This window comes from Melopsittacus undulatus, chromosome 3, assembly GCF_012275295.1.
Source record: "Melopsittacus undulatus isolate bMelUnd1 chromosome 3, bMelUnd1.mat.Z, whole genome shotgun sequence".
Classification (NCBI taxonomy): Eukaryota; Metazoa; Chordata; class Aves; order Psittaciformes; family Psittaculidae; genus Melopsittacus; species Melopsittacus undulatus.
Window position 1 is genome coordinate 115,234,473 of NC_047529.1, and position 25,547 is coordinate 115,260,019.

At 40.4% G+C, this 25,547-nt stretch overlaps 1 protein-coding gene across 1 annotated transcript in view; it reads left to right on the forward strand.

Moving 5' to 3' along the window:
• LOC106023333 (spermatogenesis-associated protein 7 homolog) overlaps window positions 1-25,547 on the forward strand; it is a 98,821-nt gene that overhangs the window by 41,285 nt on the left and 31,989 nt on the right. The window contains exons 2-3 of the mRNA XM_034060790.1: window positions 18,155-18,229; window positions 22,814-22,906. Of these exons, the coding sequence (XP_033916681.1) occupies window positions 18,155-18,229; window positions 22,814-22,906 (168 nt within the window). The remainder of the gene's footprint in view (window positions 1-18,154; window positions 18,230-22,813; window positions 22,907-25,547) is intronic.

Genomic DNA, 25,547 nt, shown 5'->3' on the forward strand with positions numbered 1-25,547 from the left:
TTCTACTCAAAGAAAATCTGTGCCAAAGAGTCTGCAGAAGGTCTGTCAGTCAAGACAAAACACACAGATTCAAAGCCATGGTGTACACTTGGGCCATGGCATTCCCCACAATCAGCTAAAGAACTGACGGAGAACCACAGAGAATCTGTAGAGGATATGGGAGAAAAGGTGACATCCAGTTCACCAATGTGTGTCAACAGGTAGGAGAGATGTATCACTTCTACCATCGCACCTCACCCCACACCAATGCTCACACACATCCATACAAACCAGTGCTGAAAACCAGAACACAACATGCTGCAGTACATCCTGTACACATCCATATGGGACATGCCAAGAATAACACCGACCCATCCTCCTTGTACAGCGTCACCTGTGGTACTGTCCCTCTCTCACACTGCCGTTGTCACAGTTCTGGTCTTTCCTAAGCTCTCCTGCTTCTCTCAGTCCCTCAGCAGATATCACTACATCACTGCAGTTGTCCTAGAGCAGCCATTCTTACCTTCACATCCTGCACCAGGGTCTTCACCACCAGCAGCTGACATAGCTCATGTGATCCATGATCATAAACCACGTATATCATATGTAGTGCTGGTTTGATTGGGAAGAAGCTTTGGTTGGAATTAGACGAGTGAAGAGACAAAGATGGATGCATTCATCTCTTGGATATGTCTGGAGGTACATGTTGCTGCAACAGATTTACAAGTAAACCAACTTCTTTTTTTTTTCAGTGTACAGGGTTATTTTTGGCCAAGAATGTTGTTCTTTGAGTGTCTGAGCTCCTCTGGAGGCTTCTTCTTCCTGTGAACCATGGGCTGGTTCACTGAGCAGCCTCCAAGTCCTCTGTGGTAAGCTATCAGTTCCAAGAAGAATGAGTCAAGTGTTTGCCCACATGAAATTCATTCCCTGTTATTTTAGGAAGAGGCAGAGAGGCTCATAACTCATTCTCATCACTGCTGGGAAGCAATCACCAGGTCTCTTGCACAACACAGTGAACAGGGCTTTCATAGTGATGTAGGCAACATGATTTTACAGCCAAGGTAACACATGACATTGGCAATGCCAGGGAATGTACCCTTGTAACACAAATACTTCAACAGACATCTCTGTACTATACCTCAAGAGGAATCATCCACCTGCATCTGAGTTGAGATTTGTTGAAAATATTATAAAACAGATCCTGCTAATTATTTTTTAAACATCTTAGTGAAATAATTTCATTACTGACAATGATACTGACAGCAATAATTTGAATTGCTGTCAATACTATGAATCAAAACCCACAGATGTCCATCAGTGCCTATGCTAGTCACTCTTCCTCTGTGAAGGGCTTGGATTCCCTGGGTCAGGGGTTTAATTTTGGAAAGGCAAAGCTCAATCTGCAAACTGTTATTTCATCTTGCCTTTCTCTAAAAAAGACTGAATCTATATTAACCCTTCCTTTAGCCATGCAGATGTGTCTTCTCCAATGAGCACAGAAAGAAAAGCGATGCTCAGCAGGGTCTCAGGTGTTAAAGATGGTGTCAAATCCTCCACTTCAAGCACAACTTGACAAAGGGCCTAAGGATAATCCCATTTATCAAACTGAAATGTGTCTTGAGTGCCACTGCAGAGACTAAATCACTGCTCCATATGACTGGTCAATGGGTTCATCCAGGTTGAGTTGCTTTGTAATGGTAATGGCTAATTAGCTTCATGCCCTGCTGACAGTCTGTGTCAAGAGTAAAGGCACTGATGGTATACCCCCAAACACTGCTACAGAACAGACTTCTTGCACCAGCTCAAAAGCTTGCCTTCTCTTAGGGGTTGTATTCAGTCATGTAGTTTCTCAGAAAGGATCAAGGAACAATGTGCTACAAGATGCATGATAAAACAGTAAATAGCACAGAATTCACTGCCATATGAAAACTGAGTGGCAAGTGGTCACTGTAGCTGAGGTTGAGGTTAAATTTATTTCTAATGCTTCTCTGTCAACAAGCTATTTAAGGCTTGCCTCTATATTTTTACCCTTCCTGCTGGTTTGAGCTTCTGGATCATTACTGCAAATTAATGATAAAGATATTAGTAAGATACACTTCCTTCCAGTGGCTGGAAACATGTATTTTAGAAACATGTTCCTCTACCACTTTATTACAGCCAGAAATTAAAGGTTTCCAAGAATCAAATTAGGCTATTTATATATTAGATGAGAAAGGATAGATTTTACTTTCAAAATTTCAGCAACAATAAGAGTAACTTATAACTGTGCCATTAAGATGTACTCTGGAGATGAATGAGCATATGCAAGTACATTTAGAAGTACACATAAGTTTAGCTTGGTTATAAGTGAGAATGCAGATTTTTACATTACATATGAAAAAGAAGATGATGGAAATAATTGCAGAAGCAGCTTAATTCTGCAGTCTTTATGGTGTACTGGAACTCACAGGTGCACCATCTTCACTCATGTTTGCAGAGTAGTATAAGCATTGAGAGCCCTTCAAGAGAATGTTTTCCTCCCTAAGTGATAGTTGTATGCGGGAACCACACATAATAATACTTTTCAATTCCTATACTATGGTAGCCTTCACCTAATACTTTGAATCTCACATTGATCCAAATGGGATCCTTTGCTAACGCAAGCATGTCACAGTGAAAGAGGTGTGTTGGTTAAACACATGAGACTGAAGCTTCCTAGAAAGAAAATCTAGAATAGCAAAGCCACACAAAACTGCAGAAATAACTCCAAACACACGATGGTACACCCAGCATATAACAATATCCATGGGAAGACACACAGAGGGAAAGAAAGCAGAGGACCAAAGGATAACATGTATCTGTACAAAAAACCCCTACATACCTGCAGATGGCTGATGGCTGGGAGTATTCACTTATTTCTGATATTTACACTTGTGAAAAATAGGCTCTAAAGCTTCTAAGGAGGTTTTGCAGCACAACTACATTTGAAGTCTTTCTTTATTTTTACCCCAGTATCACCCGCCATGGTTGGATGAGCCCTGTACACCAAGATGGTGCCTAAAGAATATAGTAAGACAGCTAGAAAAGCTGTTTAGACCTCTTTCCTTTCAGCGATCGAGCAAGAAGGAGAATATCATAGATTGGTTTAGGTTTTAAAATGGATGGCATCTCACTTTTGTCTCCTGTAAGAATACTTCTGGATGTACCATATGCAAGTAGGGAAAAAATCCCTGCTGTTGATCTGCTTGTGCTTTTAAGATAAAGGAGGGGTGAAGGAAGGGAGAAAGGGAGGAAATGAGGTGAGGGAGAAGAGAAGGAGAAAGGAGGGAGAAGGGTTAGGAGAGGAAGAAAGGGCAAGCTGGTTAATGTTTTTCTTTCAGCTTGTTTTTCATGAGTCACTCCACTAAGTATTTGTATTAGCAGGTCTCCTGCTGCTGCTACATCATTCAGCTGTTTGTTTAGTTGCTGTGCTTCTTCAAAAGTCCAACAACACTGAAATTTTATACATCTTCCCTATATTTTACAAATTAAATCTTTAAGAGCCAAATAACTTCTCATCACTGTGGTCCCTGTAGAAGTAGCAGCCCCATAAACTCAATGCTATTACTCACTGAAGTAAAGGCTACAGAGATAGATATTTATTGTTGCTTCTTCACATGTTGTCTTCAGACCAAGTAGTACAAGCAAAAGTGAGAATAACAACATAACTGGAATGACACAATAATCAAGTTTAAAGTTCAGTGCTCTTTATTCCCACTTGCAAGTTGAAATGAAAAAGTTGCTTAATCTTGGACAACATTTGCAAACCCAAACACTGCGAACAACTTAGATCAAATCACTTTGAAAGAGTTCTATTTCTCTCTTCAGGTATGAGACTCATACTGCTCAAAAACATATCAAATCAGAAGCTGCATATGCACTAAGATTGACATTGCCTTATTCCTGCAGAATAAGGTCTTCAAAAACATTGTGTTATTGAGTTAAACAAGACTAAGCAAAACTCTATCACAGCCAACATGAAAAGAAACTGATAAGTGTAAGGAAAGCAAGGAAAGAAGGAACAACAGACAATGTTTTCTGTTTTTAGGATAAAAACCAGGCATTATCTGCTTGACCTCCTTTATCTCTTACTTATTCTTCAACATTCTGAATTTATCAGCTTGCTTTCAACAAACCTTTTTTTTTCTTTCAAGAGTGCCAGCATAAAATGTGTTGATTAAATACAAGCTAGAAACCTGTCCACTAGACTAAAAGGCAATAAAAGCATCAGAACTTACCTGTTCACAGAGAAGGATGGTTCAGATGAGATCCACTTTACATGAGAGACTGGGTTCCAAGAGGAGCATTTGTAAAGGAAGCTCTTCTATACAGCTCTACATCTTCTGAATAAGGTGTTTGTTTAGTTGTTCCTTCTCTTCAGTGAAATCAATGACTGATAGGAGAAAAGTGGTTGTTTAAAGGATGATAAAAGCCTTGTCTCGGTTCTAAAAAGAATCAGCACATTAAGAGCAACTTTTCTTTACTGCAGGCTTATGATCTAGGCAACTTTCTCTGAAGCACAGTTCATCCCCAAATAGTGACTGTGTATAAACATATCTTCTTACTTGTTACAGCTGGTCCCTGTGTGAACTCAGACATGGGTGTGCTGACTTCAGTAACAAAAATACCTTTTTTTTAAGTTACTTGTTATTCTTGCTACACCAACAGAACTGAGGGAGTATGAGCTATAGCTCTTGTCTATCATCAACAGAACTATGAGAAAATTAAAGGACTAGTCAGTTATCTGTATGCAAATGAACTGCCTGGGTTTTTTAAAAGGAAATTTAAAGCACAGATTGCCCTTCAGAACATTTGTCACCCGTAGTGATCTGCGAGAAGACATGAAGCTAGGAGATTAAAATGTTTAGTTGCCTGCTTTAATCGTGAAGAGTTTTAAGGAAAGAAAGTTTGTCTTCCACTTGCCACCCAGGGACAATTTATTTTGAAGGGGTTGGAAATGTTAAACACAATCTAAAGCTGGAAGTCTAATCTCCCTCCTCTCTATGTGCTGCTTGAGTCTAGGTATATTCTTGCCCTACATGCTCACACAGGTTCAAGGCAGACTTGAGATGTCACTAAGATGACTCTGAAACAGCCATGTCACTTTCTACTTAAAGACAGTGCTACAACTTGTGTTCTGTAACTTACACTGTTTTCCAGAGCATGGCATTGATATTTACACCTGTTTTAACTATGCACAAGGAGCACCAATTATCAGTGTGTTTTACTCAGAATGCCTTTCCTCATCTCTTGTTCTACAGCAGGTGGAACTCAGCAGCTAAGACAAAGATGTTCCTTTGTCATGGCTAAGACACAAAGAACAAGAGTATACAATAACTAGCATTGAACCAAAGTATTACTGCACAGTTGAGCAGTTACTTCACCTTTTTGCCTGATATTGCAGCCTGTATTCCCCTCTTAACAGCTCCTCTTGGAGCTGCATAATCTGAAAGGCAGAAGCCACGGAAGTCTGTATAAACATGTCTTTACAGAACTACAGAGAGTATCAGTCCAGTGCTTACATGAAGCCTAATTTATCCTCTGGTCACTTAATATGGATAATGGATGAGGGCGATGGAATGTGTGTGCCCTAAGCTGTCTGCTGGTTCTTTTGAGTTTAATGTGAATTGAATGTACCAAGGAAAGTGAGAACAAACCCTTCAGGGTGAACATCCGTCCTCAAAGAGCTAATGAACTCCTACAACAATGCCTGTTTCTAAGATAATGCTAAAAAGTGGATATTGCTAAAACAGAAGTTTTATGACTGATATATATGCTTCAATTGATCATCTCAATAGTGTGTTATTGACCGCACAGAAACATGTTAGTGTGAGGTGTCCCTGCCCATGGCAGGGGGCTGGAACTGGATGATCCTTTCCAACCCTAACTATTCTATGTTTTTCTCCCAGCTCTTTACCCATCCACTGCCATTCTAAACATGAAATGTGTAGGGTGCATTACTGCTTCCAAGAGCTTGTTCTCTGTAACACATTCAAACAGGTCAGCCAGCATCAACCTGATCACTTCAGTTCTCCCTCTCCCTCAGGCCCTTGGTGGTGGTGCCTGCCTGCAGCCTGGCCCATGTGGCGCCTGCCGCCCCAGCTTCACACTTAATATTAGCTTCACATTTAATATTAGCTTCACATTTAATATTATCTCAGCATTTAATGTGATTCTGAGCATTTAATGTGATGAGCTAACACGTTTTATCACTCACCCTTGGATACTGAAGGCGCTGGGAGTGGTGGGCTGGCTCCCTGGCTGCATCCCATGCATGCTGCACTAGGCTTTGCTGCCGAGACCCAGGCTGGGCTCTGAGGTGAGGGAACCATAAATAGGAGCCACTTAAAGACACCTCAAGATGCCCGATCAGCGCCGCTGCTTCGGAGGGGCGAGCGCCTTCCAGACGCGTCCTGAGGGGAGAGGGCCGGGGGAAGGACAGACATGGCCGCGGGGGCCGAGGGAAGGGCAGCTTAGCCCGGCCCGGCCCGGCTCTGCATGGGGCTCCTCCCCGGGCAGCAGCGGTTGCCAGGCGGAACCCTGCGGGCCGGCGGTCAATGCTGTGCCGGTCCTGAGCCTCCCTCCGCCGAGGTAACGGGGATTCCTGCCGGGTGGGTGCTCGGGAGGCCGGAAGGGGACAGGGGGCTGCCCCGGGGCTGTGGGGAGGGCAGCTCCGGGTGCGCTTGGTGGAGCGCAGTGATGGGACCTACGGCCATAGGCACAAGCTGCAGCATGGGAGGGTCTTCCCGAGTGTCGGTAACTGCCGCCTTCCTTTGAAAGTGACAGAGCGCTAACATGGGCTGCCCTGTGGAATCTCGGTGCCATCGAGCTCCCTTCCCACCTCAGGCATTCCAGGGATGGAAGCTGTGGCTGCCCCATGCCTGCTGGCAGTGCTCAAGGCCAGGCTGGATGGGGTTTTGAGCAGCCTGGTCCAGGGGAAGGTGTCCCTGCCCGAGGCATGGGGTTGGGTCTGGATGAGCTTTAAGGTCCTTTCCAACCCAAGCCATTCTGTGCAATCAGAGCCTCACACAGAAGTACCTGATCTGAGGATTCTCCTTTGCTTAAGACTTCCACGATTGTGCTTAAATCTAATTATGAACTTTATAGTCAGCTGTTGCTGCTTATGGGTTTACAGTGGAGAAGGTCTCCTAGGGCAAACTTTGATCGCAGCTAGCAGGCCTCCAGTAGAGAACTGTCTGTGCCTTAAGAGAGCGAGCAGCAGGGGATTACATTTAATACCTCCTCCTTCCAGTTCTGACGTTCTTGCTGCAAGTAACAGCAGGGCTCCCCTACTATGCTGTATGCTCTCGCTCTCTTAACTGATTTCCTCTTCTAACAGCAAACCTCTTGCTTGCACAATGAAAACCAGAAAGTCAAAATCTTGTGGCTGTAAAGCCTGGGAGTTTAATACTGCTGTAGTTTCAAACAATGCTGTTTTGCCCTACTCAGTGCTCTGCTTGTGTTCTGAGCTAACCTGTGTCTGGCATCATTTGAGAAGGTAAGGAAAAGCAACACCCCCCCTCCCTAAGTGGCTGTCCCACTTCACCAAAGGTCACTAATTTACTGAGAAGAGCTGGATCTCCTTGATAAAGACCTCCAGCCTTTTGCTGCAGTCACATAGTCTATTGCAAATGTTCATGTATCTGAAGATAGTCCTGTCTGAGAGATTTGCTGTAATTAGGTACATCTTTCTTGCTGAACTGCTAGCAGAAAATGGCTTTCTTTCATAAAATGGAAAGTTTATAATCACAAGAGGCCAGTTTTGCTGTGCACTTTGGAGGGGTTATTTTATGAAGTCTTTAGCTGCCAACAAAGTCTTTTCCAGCCAAGCCCTTGTGGTATTTGAAGAAACCAGTGGAGTACATAGTTTGTGAACACAGAGGTGTGGCCTCTCTGTTGGTCTCACAAACACACACATACCTGCCTGCATTTCTTCATGCTTCCGGCTTGAAAACACCTATGGGCTTCTAGAGGATTGAAGTATCATCTTGTTGAAGTCAATGTCAACACCATTATGGACTTCAGTGGAGACTGGGGCTGGAAGCAAACTTACAACAGTGATTGAAAATCGGAAGTAAAATGTACTTGTCTGTTGCAGTCATTATATATTTGTTAAGTATTTTACTGGGCCAGTTTTGTAAAGGATAAAAATGGAAACCAGATTTGATGTTTCTTTCTTTTTCCCTACCTTTCTTTTTTTAATGAATTACACAACAATCATTCCTGGTGATTTTTTTGACTGGCATGCAAAAAATAACAAGAAATTGCAACAAAATGAAAAAGTTCTCATCTAAAGAAGTGAAATAGTTACATAGCTGAGGTAACAGGAACATGCTTATTTGTGTATGAAGAGCTGTAGGTTTCACAAACATGTGGAGACCTATGATCTTTTCTAAGGAACACCACAGCATATAAAGGTGCAGGTAGGTAAATAAAGACTGGAAGATCTAGCTGGTGCCTGGCAGCCCTTAAGATAATGGGAAAGCCTTGGCCTTTTTAGTTATTTACAGCTGGTTGGGCTCATGCTGCATGTGAATTCTTACTTAAATCTTTTATCCATGTCACTCAGGAAAGAAGAATTATAATGTCATTATTTTCATCCTGCAATATCCAACACCATACAAACATATGACACTCACTTTACAATTTGTATTTCTCCCCAAAACTCGTTGGTCTAAATCTTGGCTGTGTTTATCATTAATATCTGATGGTGTATTTTCCCCTGTTCTTCAATACCACAATAACTTTGTGACAGTATAACTTCAGAGAATTTGGCTGTAAATCATGGGTTTAATATTATCTCAGCAGATTTAGATAGCAATGGCTGTCTTTAATTATTTAAAACCTGGAAGTTGCTAATTTGGCCTCATCAGTTGAAGTGTCACTGTGTACAGTTAACAGAAGGAGGACTGGAAAACTTATGAACATTGAGTTAATATTACTTAAGTGATTTAGAGGTATTGAAATGCTTTCAAGGCACCTGCTGAAGTTACTGCTGAGACTACAAAGGACTGATAAATACCAAGATCTTGTTTCTCATCCTTTTAATTGTGTTTAGAGATGACACAAACTGATGTATCAACTAATCTGTAATGAATTCTAATAGATTTATTGGGAAGAGTAATACATTTCTTCCCTTACTCAGAGGGTAGCTTCTGGGTGTTAGAAGATGTAGGATGAGTACAAGAACAGATTGGCTTTCATACATACAGTTGCTGAAGGGTTTTTTCAGGTACTTGAAAGGCAGGATCCCAGTGGCAGGATGCTGAACTAGATGGGCTGCAGTTCTGATACAAAAGAGTGATCATTTTATTGACTATGTCACAAAAACGTTATAGAGTCCTCAGCTTCTTGAACTGACAGTGTTCATATCTTCAACAATTTATCCTGGCCCTGTAGTTATCCCCTGAATTGAGCTTTATACATCCTCCTGTGGGGTTTTTTGGCATTTAGGAACAGATGTGTCGCTGTTCCTGCTACCCTTATGCTAGAAGCTGTATGACTACATGGAACAGAGCTGGTTTATTGGCTTGTGGCCACTGGGAGCTTTTTGCCTACTCTGGAGAAATTTCCAGCTTGCTAGCATCCCGAGCTTCACCCTCCTGTCTCACTGCCCTGGCCACAGCTGTGGCTGGTCTCAACTCTGCTTTGTGACACAAACACTGATTATTCCTCACCAGTGCCAAAGGTGCTGTAGTAGCTTCCTGGCAACCCCACCAAGTGCACAGCATGCCCCTGACATGACATAAAGAAAAGGAAGAGTTCCCCAATTCTTTATTTCTCCCCTTTGGCCATCAGTCTGTTATTCTGTCTGCTGCAGCTGCTGCAGGAAGAGGTTGTATGTTACCTTTGTGAACTGTTGAAACTTGGAGCTAACTGCTGTGAGCCAGCAGGCTTCAATGCGAACTGTAGTTCCTTGTGAGGATCTTATGCTCAAGATGGTCACCTCTGACCTACCGCAAGGCACATCAGTGAAGATTTACAGTCCTGTGAGTTGAAAACTGGGAAACAGAAATAACACAATAATAATTAAATAGTGTGACAATTTAATGGAATTGAATTATTTTCTTGTCAAAGTCCTATCAAAATAAATGACAGACTTATTCATGTAGTTAATTCGTGTAATACTGTAGTTCCCACAACTGTACTGATACCAATGCATTATACCTGACAAAAAAGGGGAACATTCAGAAATTCCTCATTGTATGGAACAGAAGTTGCCTTCAGAATTTCTTGCTTCATCAGGCATTGATACACCAGTATCAGGTCATGTAGAACACATCGTAGCAGAGGAAACACAGCTGAGGAAAAGATATCAAAAAACTCAAGGGATAACAGACAGTAATTACCAGATTTTTGGGTTATTTTTTTTTCCTGAGCTCTTTTTCATCCTTTTGATCGAATTTCTTCTTTAAGATACGTTGTTATTTTTAAATGAATATAGTTCACACATGTTCTGCCATTCCTTGGTATCTAAATGATAGAATAAAATGAACAGAATAGGTTGTAGGAAGGTCTGTTATTTCAGAGTGCATTTGCTCTGTCCCCTTTTCTTTCTTTTCCCTCACTAGGCATTACTTGCAGTTTAGCCGTTATAGGCAAGGGGAGACTAAACATTACTTAAAACATGCAATACTGGTAGAGTTTGGGTTTCTTCTGGGTGTAGGTCAGTGGCCCTGATGCAGCCTGTGGCTTTATCATGCTTCAAACAAGAGAGGAGTTATCAGCCATGTTACACTGTGAGGAGAAACTGAGGCTGAATAGGGTTTATAACTTACATTATATATAATATCATTTACAATTTGTAAGTAAAGAAGGCTTTAAAATGAAAAACACTTTACCAGTGCTTCCCTGCATCAGACTAGAAGTTATCTAGCCCAGTTTATCTCCAATACTGACCATAAGCAGATGCCTGGGAAAGTTGAAGAATAGGACAAGAACACAGCACTTAACCCTCACACTCTCTCTCCTCAATTTGTCCTTTCTCAGCCCTGTGGGGAAAGATAGTCTTCAATCTGTAGCTAACCAGTGTGGTGGACACAAACCTCAGAGGAGTTCTCCAAGATCTCATGTTTCAGTGCTTATTTGTACTTAGATTATTTCTCGTGACTTGGCAGTTGTGCTTTCTTAGTGTTTAAATGTGACAGATCAAGACTCATTTTGTGAGGCACAAGTCTGCATAGAGTGAAAGACAACTATTGTCCTGAGAAACTTTAAACCTCTGGTTTAACTGGACAAGACAGATTGGAAGGGTAAAAGGTACACATCATGGTCTTTGATGCTCTAAGTTATGCACTAGCTATAAAGATATTCCTGCAGTCATTTCCAGTCTGGTAGATAGAACACTGCTGCACAGTCAGGGCAGCAGAACACTTCATGGCCATTTGAAGCTCTAGGAAGTTTCCACTGCCACAACACTCAACCCTTTCACAGGCAATAGAGAGAAAGCATTTGCTTGCTCTGGGGAAGAGCGGAGCTTGCTGGTGGATTGAGCCGTACATCATTGGCCATATGCTGCCATAATCCTCCCAGGCAGAAGAGAAAGGAATGCTTCTGAGGTATAGGCCATATCCAAGGTGACTTTACGGCATGGGGAGAAGGGAAAGACTGTATTGCATCCATCTTACTAAAGTCAGTCTTTTGGCTGCTGAGAACAAGAGAAAAAGGGTTTTAGAAGAGGCAGGGGGATAGAAGTTATTTTAGGACTTGAGTTTCCAGAGGAGTCTAAAATAACTGAAGCAATTTGCCAGCAAACAGGTTCATAGCCATCAGCAGAGACAGTATAAATGTATTTATATCTTGCTTTTACCTGCTCAGGATGGGGCCATATTTCTTGTTGATAAATGCAGTCTAAAGTGCTTCACTTACAGCATGTGCTTATTTTAGAAACTCAAAAGAAATGGCTCCTGCCTCTATTGAAATAACTACTTGACTGTGTTGCCCACTGACATCCAGGAGCTACCACAGCATGGCTGTGTACTTGAGAGGTGGCTCAGTTACTTTCTCAGGCAATCAAGTAATTAGCTCTTCATCAACTAGAGTTTATATATTAATGAAGAGACTCCTTGCTGTTACAAAGTTCTCCTACTTGGATACTGTGTAAAGGATAACAAATTGCAGATGAGCTCTGGCTTGTGCAAAGCCCAGTAAGAGTCATTCTTTGTCCTGCAGGGCAAGAGTATAAGGCTAATCAGTACAGAAGCAACCCACAGCTGTTTAATTGGGATGTAAGGGTGAACACAATTATAGTGCTCTTTCTATTTATTTAAGAACCTTGAAAGTATTACCAGGAAACTATGAATCTGTCTTGGATGAGAACAAATAATTGATCTGTATGCAGCTACCCAGAAGTGACATGCAGAAGTGAGTGAAAAGTCTGAGCTCTTATAAAAAGAAACTCCAAAAATCTATTGTTAGTTAAACCATGTTCTGTTAATGAAAAGAGAGAATAAAGAGCAGAGTTATCATTTCCCCACATGCTTTCGTGGTTTTCTTATTATTTGTTTTCTGTTCTTATTTTTCTGCCTGTAGATCCCCAAACTAACATCTCCCTTTCACATCAAAGGGATTCAATGAAGGACTGCCTTGATCTTTCTTCCTTTCATCTGTCTCTCCTTGCTTCTCCATGTTTTCTCTGTAGCTATGAGTGGATACCACCCAGTGACAGCAAAGGCATTTGAAAAGGAGTGTCTTTGCTCCATTGAGGGGCCTTGCAGCTGACAAGCACACTGCTAAAATTGTATCCTGCTGATCAGTGGGAGGATGGCCTGGGTACGGGTTCACACATACCTTCATAGGAGGTCTCTAAGGCATTGCTTTTACAACTGCAACAGTTGCTTCATTTGCCTCCAGCTCTTAATAGTTCATCATGCAGTTTAGATATCAAATCATTAAATACCACAAAGTCCAAATATCAGAGTGTTCACCCAGTACAAGTACAGTAGGCTTTAGCAGAGGCAGTCAAGTGGCAGAACCCCCATTCCACGCAAAGGAAAATAAATGATGACTTATTGGAACCCCTCTGCTTGTGCCTTGAAATGACTTCTTTTAAATGCATTGAATCTGGAGGCTTTGTCTCCAGAGTCCCACATCCCCAGGCTTTCACATTTGTTAGCTATTCATACCAGAGTGAGTCGGAGGAGGGTTCCCCAGGGCTTCAAGACTCAGGGACCTTGGCATAAGCTCAGTTCTTAAAAGTTTCCAGCTGCTCAGCTGGAAAGCCAAATGTGATGTGTAGCTTTTGGGTCCACAAGAGAGAGAGGATGGCCCTGGTACTTCCACAAAGCCTGGAAATGTTGGGTGTTGGAGTGGCCTCAGTGCCCACAAAGAGGAGGCCATATGTGGTACTGCTTTGGAGTCCTGGGGCTCCTGCAGCCTATCAAGTGACCTGAAAGGATTCCTTGCAGGTTTTATCTCTGAAGTTCAGTGAAATCCTGTTCTTTGTTTGAGAACTATTCCTATTTTGACAAACGGACCAAAAATGCTGCACAAACAATTGTCATGTTGGGTTTGTTTTTAACATTCTGGATTAAGTTTGAGAATGCTGCTTCCATATCTGATGCTTGATGAGGGACACAGGCTTCTACGCTACAGGTATTCAAATACAGACCCAGAGTGATTCCAGTCCACTAGGAAATTCTTGTGGATTTGGGGATGCTGACAAATAATGTATATCTAATAATCAGTTCTGAATGTTAAATGCTGTATACATATCTTAGAGATTGTAGTTCTGTGTTGCTGTGAATGAAGGTCCACTCATTTCAACCCAAACTTAGTAGAAAGCCCCTGAGAAGATGATCAGATCTGTTTCTGTTTCAGAACTATGCTAAACTTTCCGTGTTCCCATAAGTGGGAATGGCCTAACACATGTCTAATTTTTAACTCACTATAGTATGCAGTGATAAGTTCTTAAGTATGAATATGTGAAGCAGAATATTCTATCATAGTGAATAACAGGAGACTAGACTGCTGTTGAAACCTTCTTAATAACTGCACTTGTCATTGACTTTTGTACTGACAGCCAAATCTTGCAGCACACAAAGCCCTGCAGATGTGGGAGCTGATGCTCAGCAGCTTGCTGGAGGCAAGTGCAAAGCTACAGAATCAGACCCTTGTTTTTGGAGAGCAGTCCTTCCACCACAGCAGCCACTCAGCTGTATGTACAGAATTCCAAATATCCAGAAAGGGTCTGTCTTCTGTGAATGCAGTTAGCAATGTCATGTTGTAGCTGTCTGTTATTATTAGGTAAAATGTAGAAAAGCATCTCTCTTATTCTGTAACTTCCATTCGGCACTTTTACTGTCACCTTTTTAGGTGTGCTGTGTTTAATAGAAAAGAACTTAGCATTTTAATATCTGTCTGTCTGCTGTAAGAAAAACCTGATTTTTCTTCCATATGATTTACAGCCTGGGTCTCCTGTTAGAAGAACTGCAGTGATGTAAAATAGCAGAATATAACACTTAGTAATCAAATTGTTTCCTTATAATCATATAAGTGAAATCAAAGCAGTTTGGCACAAATAAAACAGCTGCTACAGCGAGACAGATTCAGCTATTATAGAAATGTGGAAAATACAAGAAACTGAAGAGACTTGATGAAAACAAAACACATCATTAAATAGAAATAAGTTTCTACTAGATCTGGGACTCATTCTTTCACTAAATGGCTGCAAAGATCAGAGCCTAACTTATAGTTGGATAGGTAACTATTGATGATGCAGTAGATTCCCTACTGTGTCTTATAGAGGTTCAAGAAAGGTGGGCATAAATTGTGACAGCTTTAGGAAACTCCTCCTTTCTGAAATGATCCCAAAACACATCAGCTTCTGTTGCTGTACCTGAGTTTAAGCAGAGATGAGGCAGAAGCTCTGCTGTCTCTCAGTTTGCTATGGCTCCAATGAAAAGCTTCACAAAAATTAACATCAGCCTTGCAAAGGTTATATACTTCCTGTTTTCTTTCTAAGAAAAGGCAAAAATAATACCATCTGCATAGCTGCTGAATTACTTTAGCAACAGTACTAAAGTATGGCTTTACAAAGCACACATGATTTAAACTTGTGGTAAGGAACATTGCTGAATTACTGCCTTCAAGACATTGTACCCATCAGATTCAGAAACTCCATCAGGTAGTTCCCTTGTTTCACTGTTAGACACTTTGCTTTGGAAAAGGGTGCTCATCATTCAAGGCCTGATTTTGCAGTTAACTGGAGCATATTGCTTGTGGCAGCACCATGCTCTGGCTCTCTGTGTGGTACTGGACCACAATGAATCATCATAACTTGAGCACAATAGGTTTTCTACTGTCATCTCACTGGTTTTCAAAATGCCTTCTGCCAAAATAATTCTCTTTTTTAATGGCTTTCCATGGGGAAACACACTGTTTCTAGAACCTTTCAGGGCTCCGTAAGTCAAAAATGGCTGCAGCTATGGAAACTGTGCAATGCCTCTTCTCATGAGAAAGAAAATTCCATGTATTAGATATTTAGATGAAGGTGAACATTGGAAGCTCACTGGGTACCCCAATGAGCAAGTGACTGTACAGAGCTTGGCTGACTGAGACTTCAGTAAGTCACCACCAGGGTTTGAACAACAGCAGCATTAGCACATAAGTGAACTGCTATAAATGCACATATAAAGCACTCATTACTGAAGTATCTGCCATTACTGTGACGGTTTTCAATCATAACAACTCTTTAGTGCCTGCTTCACATGTTACACGTAGCATGCACATACTAAGTTAAATGTATTTGAGTCAAACAAGTACAATTTTTGGTACATGCTTGCTCCATTTTTATGTGCCTTCAGTTTCCTACTCATGATTTTCCACTTCAAATCATAGTGGAGTAGTTGTTGAGTTGGTAGGATTGGACACAAGGTAAGGAATTACTCCCTGTTCTAAAGCTGCACATGATTATGAGCTCATTTCAGTACAATGTCCTACCTGTGATGCTTTTCACAGGTGTCTGACAGAAAAAGCCAAAAGTAAGGATTTAGTTAGAGATAATTTTTACTTCAAAAGAAATTAAAGAATCAAAATTATCATTAGTACTATACAGTGAGATGTAACTAAGTTAATTTGCTTTCAAGTCTTTAGCCAGTATATATGAAGCTATGAGTAAGTTCCACTGGTTTTCAAAACAAGAATAGAAATGCTTAAGGAATATACCTAAATAAATAAAACCATAATAATTAAATGTTTTGATCTGCTACCTTGGATTTCAGAGTATTGACTTCCTTTGTCCATATCCTGTTGTTACTATAGAAGTATGTTTCCAAAAGACAAAAAAAGAAGCTGACCTTTTGGTGATTTTATTAACTTAGGGACCCATGCCAATTAGAATTATAGGCACAGAGGAAAAGCTCCCATTTATTTCATAGTGTGTTTGCTTTAAGCCTGAGGTCTACGGTGGCAGAGCCTGAGCCAAAAAAGCATTGCTTGTGCTTTTGTTTTCTCAGAACACAGTTATTATACTCTGTTATCTGGGTCCTTTTTTACCTGTAACAACACTGTGAACAGATGATTTCACCAAAACCTAAACTACCTGTGGTGAGGCCTGAATTTTAGACCTAGCTGCAAGTGTACTCTCTGAAAAACAGGCTCTCTGTCAGGTGTCACCAAAACAAGATGAAACCCTGTAATCAATCTCTGAAGTCTCTGCCCTTAGGTTATAGCTGTATAACACAGCTATATAGCACAAGGTTTGCAAAGCTGCAGCAGTGCCTTTGAAGCCAAAAATTAGCTGGAAATCTATGTGTGAAAACACAAGTAAACATTTCATTGTTTGGGACTCAGATACTCCTGGTGCTTACCCCAAATTACATTGTTGCTTTGAAACCAAGGAAAGAATTGCATTGATTTTTCTAGTTCTGATAGCCCTTGTCTTGTCCTTTGACATTCAGGATCATCTCTAAGGAGATGTTTCCTTTGTAACTCACAAATCTAATTCAGACATTTCAGTTCACAATTAAGAACTTCTGCTGATAGGTAACTCTTTGGGGTATAAAGCTGCTGAGCCTTAGGCTCCTGTATGCCAGTTGGCTTATCTGCTAAAGAAGCAATTAGGTGTGGGTTTAAAGTGATAAGGTTTATCTGTTGGAGAACATTACGTATGTATTTACATTGCACTGATAACTGGCTTGCTTCAGGAATAGGTTTAAGGTGAACCAAAATAAGATTTTCAATTGGAGAAAGTCTGTTTAATCTATAGTTCCAATTATTGCTGGAATTTTGCATACAGACAAATCATTTCACTAAGTTAGAATCCAGTTAAAATGAGGACTGATGTTTAGTTTTACAGCATCAAACTTGCAAATTAACATACCAGCTTCTCCTTGATTTAGGATCATGATTGTGTTGAAAACCACACCACTGGACAGGTAGGGACTGAAACCTGGATTTCCCTGCATCTATATCTGTTTGACTTCTGTGAACCTAAGTGGCTTTTGAAATGGAGACCTGGCTCCTGCAGATATTAAGGCATACAGAAAAATTTACCTTGCAATCCATCTGGGATGAATTCAGCTGTCAGCACTGGGATACATCTTCATAAAATGGGTGGAATTACATGTATTTGGAACTTGTCTTCTTGAAACTCGCCCTTAATTTAAAATGAGAGAGGGTTTGTTTGCTTACTTCACTGTGTTGGGCCTGGCTTTTCTAGGTATGACTTGATATTAGTCTATCTTATTTCGTAGGGTGTCTTCAGGAAAACTTTAATGCTGTGCTTTATTCCCTACTGTTTCCCTTGGGCACAAGCAGCACAGTAGCATTTGAGTTCCTCCTTCTTTTGCCTTGAAGATTTATGTTTAGCAGAGATGATCTTTCAGATTGCCAAATGCATGACATTTGCACAATGCCATGGCTCATTTTTGTGGCCTGCAGAAAACTGCCCCATGGATGCTGTTGTAACAGGGATTTTTTTCTCAGAGTATCTGGTCAAAAGAGTCCCACTAATTGGTAGGAGTTACAACAAATAGAAGTAATGTGGTTGGGAAAGTAAACTCAAAAGTACCAGTCTTTTCATACCTGCATCAGTTGCAGTGGAGCATTCTGACCAGAAGATGACTTTTCTGTGATCCCCATTGGATCTGCAGAAAGATAATAATAGTTTTTAATGCTTCCATAATATGTAACTAATACATTTTACTTCCTTACCAAGGATTCCAGATAGCCATTGTGCCTACATACTCCATGATGGGACCTTTCAGAGGATACATGAGTCTCAAAAGTAGCCGTAAGTATCCAAATTATTACTTAAGAGATACCTGTGTTTTCCAGTTTTGGAATAAGAGCTTGAATATGATAAGATTATTTTAAAATATATATTTTATGATTTTAACAATATAAAGCACATAACTGCTTCTAATATCTGCTATTACAAAAAAATCACCTTCCTAATTCATGCAATCAGCTTTCCTTATCAGGATCTTTACAAAGCACCTATAAAAAGAATACTGAAAAGCTGTTCTGCCTGAAGCTTCCCTTCTTGGAAGTGCTGTTCCACCCTACCTTCTCCCAGTCCATATAGTTTCAGTCCTTAATTAAATGTTGGCAAAGACAGCACCATCACTCTCCATTTTTGTCCAGTGTGTCCTTTGTCCCTCCCTTGACAAACCCCAGCTGCAGTCAGAGACATTTTACTCTCTGCACACAGGGAGTGCTGCACACACACAGCCCACAGGGTGTTATTCTATTGCCATCTTTCTCTTCCCACCTTTCCAAAGGAACCCTGAAGGACTGAGAGGAGAACACCTATTGTGTCCCCACCTCAGCAATCTGTCATACTGGCTTCCTGCATAAAGGAATATATATGTATTTTCTGAAGGGAACAGAAGCAGAGACGCCACTGTTAGATGCTCAAAGCAGAAGCCAAAGCTCAATGCCTGCTAGTGTTTCCTATAGCTGAAAATAGGCTGAAATACTTACCCAGAAGGGAAGCAGCTTAAGGTAACTGTGCAACTGAACCAAAGGAGGATCTGCCCAATGTTTTTCAGACATTGCCTGGGCCATTCTGCTGAGAGATTGTCTCATTGCTTGTTATATTCATCTGCATTGAAGCAAGCCCCAGGGCCACAGCCATGGGCAAATATTCTACCTTGTTAAGCATGAGACAAACACAGGGCAAGTAGGTGGTCCCTCTCTTCAAATTTTGGCTCTAAGTAAAGATAATGAAGTACACAGATGCAGGTGAAGGACCATAACTGCACCTCTGCTTATGGTCTAAGATAGCTCTTTCCTTGCAATGCTAGATAGATAGTTCTGTCTGATTGCAAAAGGCAAAGCCAAGGATGCTGTAGAGATGGTTCCCACTTCCTGGTAATGTGAAAGGTAGATAAGAATTTGATATTTCCAAGCTTTTGAGGTGTAAGTATCACTGAAGAGTTTTTATTTGTTGATTAAATGTACATGTACTATTGTCGCCCCATTGTGAAATCTCCGCTTGTAGGAATTAGCAGTTAGCAATGGTATAAACTGTTTGTGTTATGTCAGCTCTGCAGTTATACTTGTCTTTTAAAGGCTAAAATACTCGACATGTTCTTGAGAACAAGCTTTTGCTCCTCTAAGAGCCAAAAAGTAGTGGCTTTGAATGAGCAATCTGGTGAGGAGCAAAGTCACTTCTTGTGGTTTTCAAAAGCATATTGTTGTTTTCCAGCTCCATGGAAAAGTCACATTTTATCACTGTCATTGTCTATTAGACAAACTTTAATACTGCTATGACTGGATTTATGATATGACATGATATATTCTCCAGACATGATTTGCAGAAGTAATCTCTTGCAATTCAATCAGTGGAAAGGAGGTAAATTAGTCATTGTACAACTACACATTCAGGACTATAATAAATTACTAGGAAACTTACTACAAAATAGGAAATAGAAAGAGTCAGAGTTGAGACAACTGTCACTGTTCTTTCTTCCTCATTCTTGGTTCTGTGTTTCCTGAAGATCTTTGCTCATATATAGAAACATACACAGGTTTGGGTTGGAAAGGACCTTAAGATCATCCAGTTCCAACCCCCTTCCCATGGGCAAGGATGCCTCACCCTAGACTATGTCACCCAAGGCTCTGTCCAGCCTGGCCTTGAACGCTGCCAGGGATGGAGCAAAGATATAAATGTCTTGAAAGTACAATGTTACTCAAAGTTTAGAAAGACTTTCAAAAACAAAAGAAAGGGCTGGTTCAATGTGACCTGTTGTATGTTTGCGCCATCAAGGGAGCCTCTTAAAAGGGCTACCAAAAATTCCTGGAAGATTTCTTCTTCTGTTTAACTTTTCCCTCAATTTGAAGTTATTCAAAAATGCAAAGGAAAAGAAAAGAATAAATCTATTAAAAAGTGTTAACTCTCCAGAGAAGTCAAATAAGAACACCCTTTCTAGGGATGGGGCAAGCCCACCCCTAAATCTCCCCACTTTATTGCTTTTACCCTTAAAACCTCTTCTTGGGAAATGGATGTGTTTTTTCATATCCTCTTTTCAGAAAGACAGAAAGACACAGAAAGACCAGATGAGTTGCTAAAGTTCAACAGAAAGTCTTTGGCAAAGAGGATAATCTGTGGGTTTTTTCCTTACATAGGAATAACCACAGTGTGGTTTATTGCACAATAGTAGTGATTTGCTGGACACGGGATAGAGTTAGATTTTAAGATCAAAAATTAGATTAAACTACTAGTGCCTTGTATATCTCCAGCATTTCAAATTTGGGCTGGTAATTCATCTGGAGAAGAATGTTCCTTTTATAAATGGATTTTCCATCCCTTTTTAATCCTCGGATACTGTTTGGATTATCACATTGTTCTTCTGTCATGCTGCCTTTTTCGCTGCATATATTGAAGTCAGGCTGACAGTGCCAATCAGGAAAGATTCGGGGCATCTCCCAGAATACTGTGTTTTTTTGCCTTAGTGACAAGAGCCTCTAGCTGCTGTGATATAGGATTCCTTGAATTCAGTAGAGTTTCTCACTTGCTATCAGCTGGGGATGGTGCTGGGTATCACTGAAAAGCTTGTTCCAGTCGCTTTTGCCAGCAGCAGGTTGCAGCACAATTGGCAAAATTCATGAAAATATTAAGTTTTCAAAGTTTTGGAAGTGAGTAACTACTAATCTCAAGCACATATAAACTTTGAAGCAGAATAGTGATGATTGTAACTATTTGATTGGTTTCTTTAGTATGGTACCGACACCTATTGAGTGGTTTCCCTGATTGAAATTGGAGACGTGATGAAAGCTCATGATTAGAAATGTCATGAGCTTTATGTTTGTCTGCTTCAAGTACTGGATTCCATAGTGGTACCTACACTACTCATGCTAAATTTCATTGAGACAAGAAATAAATGGAATTTGGTCATAATTTAGCACCACTTTCTCCATTGATTTATAGCAAACAGAGCATCAGTACTTCTGTTTGTACCTATTTGTGTTATGCTATAAGCACTCTGGCTGTGCTTATGTGTTTGGTGAAAATCAGAGTGGATGGAGCTGATGTAACACCACCTTTCTGCAGCTGGTCATGTCAAGAAGTGATGCTGCTTCTGGACAGGCTGCTGAAAGCAGATCTTCATGCCAGTGCCCTTTGTGCAGGCTTTTAGTCACTTGCAGGAGCACATTAGTAAATAATACTAAATGAAGCAACAAATATGGCAATAGGTGTTCTGCCCTGCTCTTATTCATGGTGCTTGTTCAAAAGGTGAGACAATAAATTGAATGTAGTTAAACTCCTTAGCTGTGAAAAACAGTCTGTAGCACTGTCTCACTTGCTAGGCAAGAGATTTAAACTAGAAAAAGCAGCACAGCAAGAAAGAAGCCAAAGAGAGGTAGAAGGATTGACTCCCACACTCTAAACCCAATTTCTCCTTTCAAAATACAATGTAAACTTTGAAACTAAGACATTAACTGAAATTGTACATTGGGGACATGAACGATGAAACAATCATTTACTTCATTGTGTCAGAAAGCCAGATCTTAATAGGGTGGATGGGCTGATTATCTCAGTGAAAGGGCTATTTCTGTATCTGTGGATGGAAGGCCAAAGGCACATTATATTTCTAATCTCCAGTATGCTGTTTAGTTTTTAACATTATTTGCTAGCAACTTTCCATCTGCAAATCCTGCCTGATGATTACAGAGGGATTTCAGAAATAACACTTATATTTAGAAACAGGTTGAAAGACAGTGATCTCGGTCCCTGCCAGCTTAAAGTATGAAGTGAGTAAATGCTTATCTGCTTCTTGGCTTTTTTCCCTGGGATAATGAACTGATGTCAGATACAGAGACAAGTTCTTCCTAATCTGAGAAGTCTTGTAGCTTAGAGATTCAGAGGAGTGTCATGGTCAGTCTGTGTGTAACACACTTTCATTCCATGTTCTGGCTCCTTTTGGCTCTTCTTCTACCTTTGTGTGTATCCAGTCCATTTCTTTCACGACAGAGTGCTAGAGTTAGGCCTGGTATTACCAAGATATTAATATGCAGCTTTTTACACTACTTGGTCCTACTCTCTAGTATTAAATCTTTCAAAATGTAAATGCTTTTTATTATATCAGATATTAAGCAGTGAGATCCTCTTTTACTCTCTAGAGTTCTATAATATCCAAGGCTCCTACATTACTTTTTGCAAGCTGTAATTCTCAGGTGTCCAAAACCATACAAAATGAGAATAATTTACCACTTTGTCATGTTACATTGTGTATTACCCTTGTTTTTTGAAATAAATAAATGAATATTGACTTGTTTTTATTTCAGGCAAGAAGGGATAAATATTCAAATGTTTTTAGAGCCTTTAGTGCTCTTGTCCAGTTGAATGAACTGAGAGGTTTCCTTCTTGCAGCTTTTTCTCCTGGGCTTTCCTGCAAGCTCTCCAACCAGTACATCATTCAAGATCACATGGTTGCTCATTACAAGAAGCTGATGTCAGCCAAAGGTATGTACAGTCTTTAATGACGATGGCATCTACATAACTGAAAGATGAAATCATAGACAAGGGTGTGTTGGTTACCCTTAGTTTTGGCTGGCTGTTGAATTTCCCCCTTTCTTTCCTTCCTCTCCTGTCACTAACTTAAAGGGTGTAGGAGGGTTTAAAACATGGTGTGCCCTAAAAGAAGAGATATGTAGGACATTATGTAGGGGACAAGGATTGAGACTGTAACCTTGTCCTAACAGTTGAGAGGTATAAAGTCTTCAGAGTCAAATTGTTTCACAAAAGGACACATTCATATTAGCAAAGGAAATATTATTTAATTCTCCTAAGTTATTTTAATAATGGTTTCTGTTTCGATGTATATGGTAGCTGACTAAAAGGAAAGGTAAAATGAGAACTAGGGCAGTTATTTGTTTAATTGTGAGGAAACAGTGAAGAGTGATAGTGAGGTTGTAGCTTTTGACATTTAGAAAGTTACGATTTCATTCCTAAATAACCTAGAAGGAATTTCCATTAGCAAGCACTTTATGTCTGAGCAAGCTCTTCAAATACTCTTCTTCCTGTAAATAACTGCAAACTGCTAGAAAGAGGATTTGGAGTAAAAAATGTCCTCCATCAGTTGTCTGGAGCTGTGTAAACTTCATGGTGCTTCAGGAACAGATGAAAACAACTGGAATTGAATGGTCATAGCCATAGTTAGGTTATTGCAAGACATCCAGTCCTTGGGCTCCCAAGGCTTTCTAACCAAACAATACACTGATACCATGCAGTGAGCTCTATAACAACACACAGCTGTTGAACAGCAGATGAGATGGCTACTGCATTTTTTGCATGGCTAATGCCACTGACACAGTGAACTCTAAGGACTGTAGAATTCATAGCCGACTGCAGGGCTCATACACATACAGAAGCATCAGGACTAAGAGCCACAGAGCCTGCTGTATTTAATTGAAATTCATTTTATTCTCAACTGGTGAATCCTAAATGTGAGAGCGAAGATCAAAAAATACAAGGAAGAAACCAAAGACGTTTTGCAGTTTTTGTCTGTTACATTCTTAAAGCTCAGAAGAAAATGCAAAAGAGATATTCTTGGCATAAAAGGAGCCCAGTGCTTTGCTCCCAAGCAGCTTTCAATTTTCTGCATTTCAAATGTCAGTCCTGCTTGTCTGTAGCAGAATTCAGTCAAACTGGAAAGAGTTTCTCACAGCAGGTGCTAACCTAAATTTCCAGTGGCTAAAATATCTAATTTTTAGGTGTTTCACCATGTAAAGTTATAGTTCTCAAAAGTCAGATTCGTAGCATACTAGATCAGAAACCTTTAGTCTTAAAACACTTATTTTACTTCTTAGAGTGCTTCATCATTCCTACAGGTAGTTCTTGTAGAGCTAAATGCTTACATGCATTTTAATAAATGCAGTATTGCAAGGATATCATAGAATCATAGAATCAGAGAATAGTTGGGGTTGGAAAGGAACGTAAGATCATCTATTTCCAAACCCCTGCCATGAGCAGTGAAGCCTCACACTAGACCATGTTGTCCAAGGCTCTGTCCAGCTTGGCCTTGAACACTGCCAGGGATGGAGCATTCACCACTTCTTTGGGCAACCTGTTCCAGTGCCTCAGCACCCTCACAGTAAAGAACTTCTTCCTTATATCTAACTTGAATTTCCCCTGTTTAAGTTTAAACTCATCACCCCTTGTCCTATACCTGCAGTCTCTGATGAAGAGTCCCACTCTGGCATCCTTGTATGTTCAGTACATCCTTAGAGATGCTAGGATTCCATGCCTCTGAAAAATCTGGTCAGGGTTGTCTAAAGGCTTTCTCCAGTGTCCTCTTAAATGTTCTCCAGTCGTTTTGAAATACAGCTGCCCTTCACAATACAACCTGTTTGGCCTCACCCTAGACAGTAGCTAGCCCTGCCTGTCTGAAACTTTGTTTAGAGTGCTTGTACAAACTCAAATTTGCTGTGACATTTGGCAACAATCACAGAAGCATCTTGGATGGAAAAAGAGTCAGTGCCCTTCAAATGAAACTCGAACATTGAGCTTCTCTAAGTGATTGCTTTTCCCTCCACAGTCAAAAATAGTATTTACTCATATACCTCAGCTGTATGCAGGTACATCCAATATCAGACATACAGCTCCATTAACCTCCATATTACCTCCTGTATGGGCAGAGGACTTAATGAAGACTGCAGCAGTAGAGTGACAAGGCTTGATTCCTTGGAGCTTATTTGCTTTAACTTTTTATAATGAAAACCAAATGACCAAATAACATATTGTGTAATTGTATAATTAGATAACTCATATTGCTAGAAAGATAATGAACTGATGACATGAAACTTAGGGACAACTTGAATCTCACTCTTAAAGCATCACTTGGCTGTTTCCGTGGCTGATCTCAGCTGTACTACTCATCCCTGAAATATAAACTTTCCAGGAAGTAATAGATGCCAATACAAAACCAGTACAGCTTTCCTTAAATTGAAAACTAAAATGAAGGTTAATAAATGTGGCTGTACTGGCTCTTACTTTTATACCTTAATTTTGGGCAAAAGCCACAAAATTTAAATCCCAGTTTTATACAGAACCAGCATGAGCACTGCTGAGGCACTTATGCAGATAAAGACAAGAGCTCAAATCC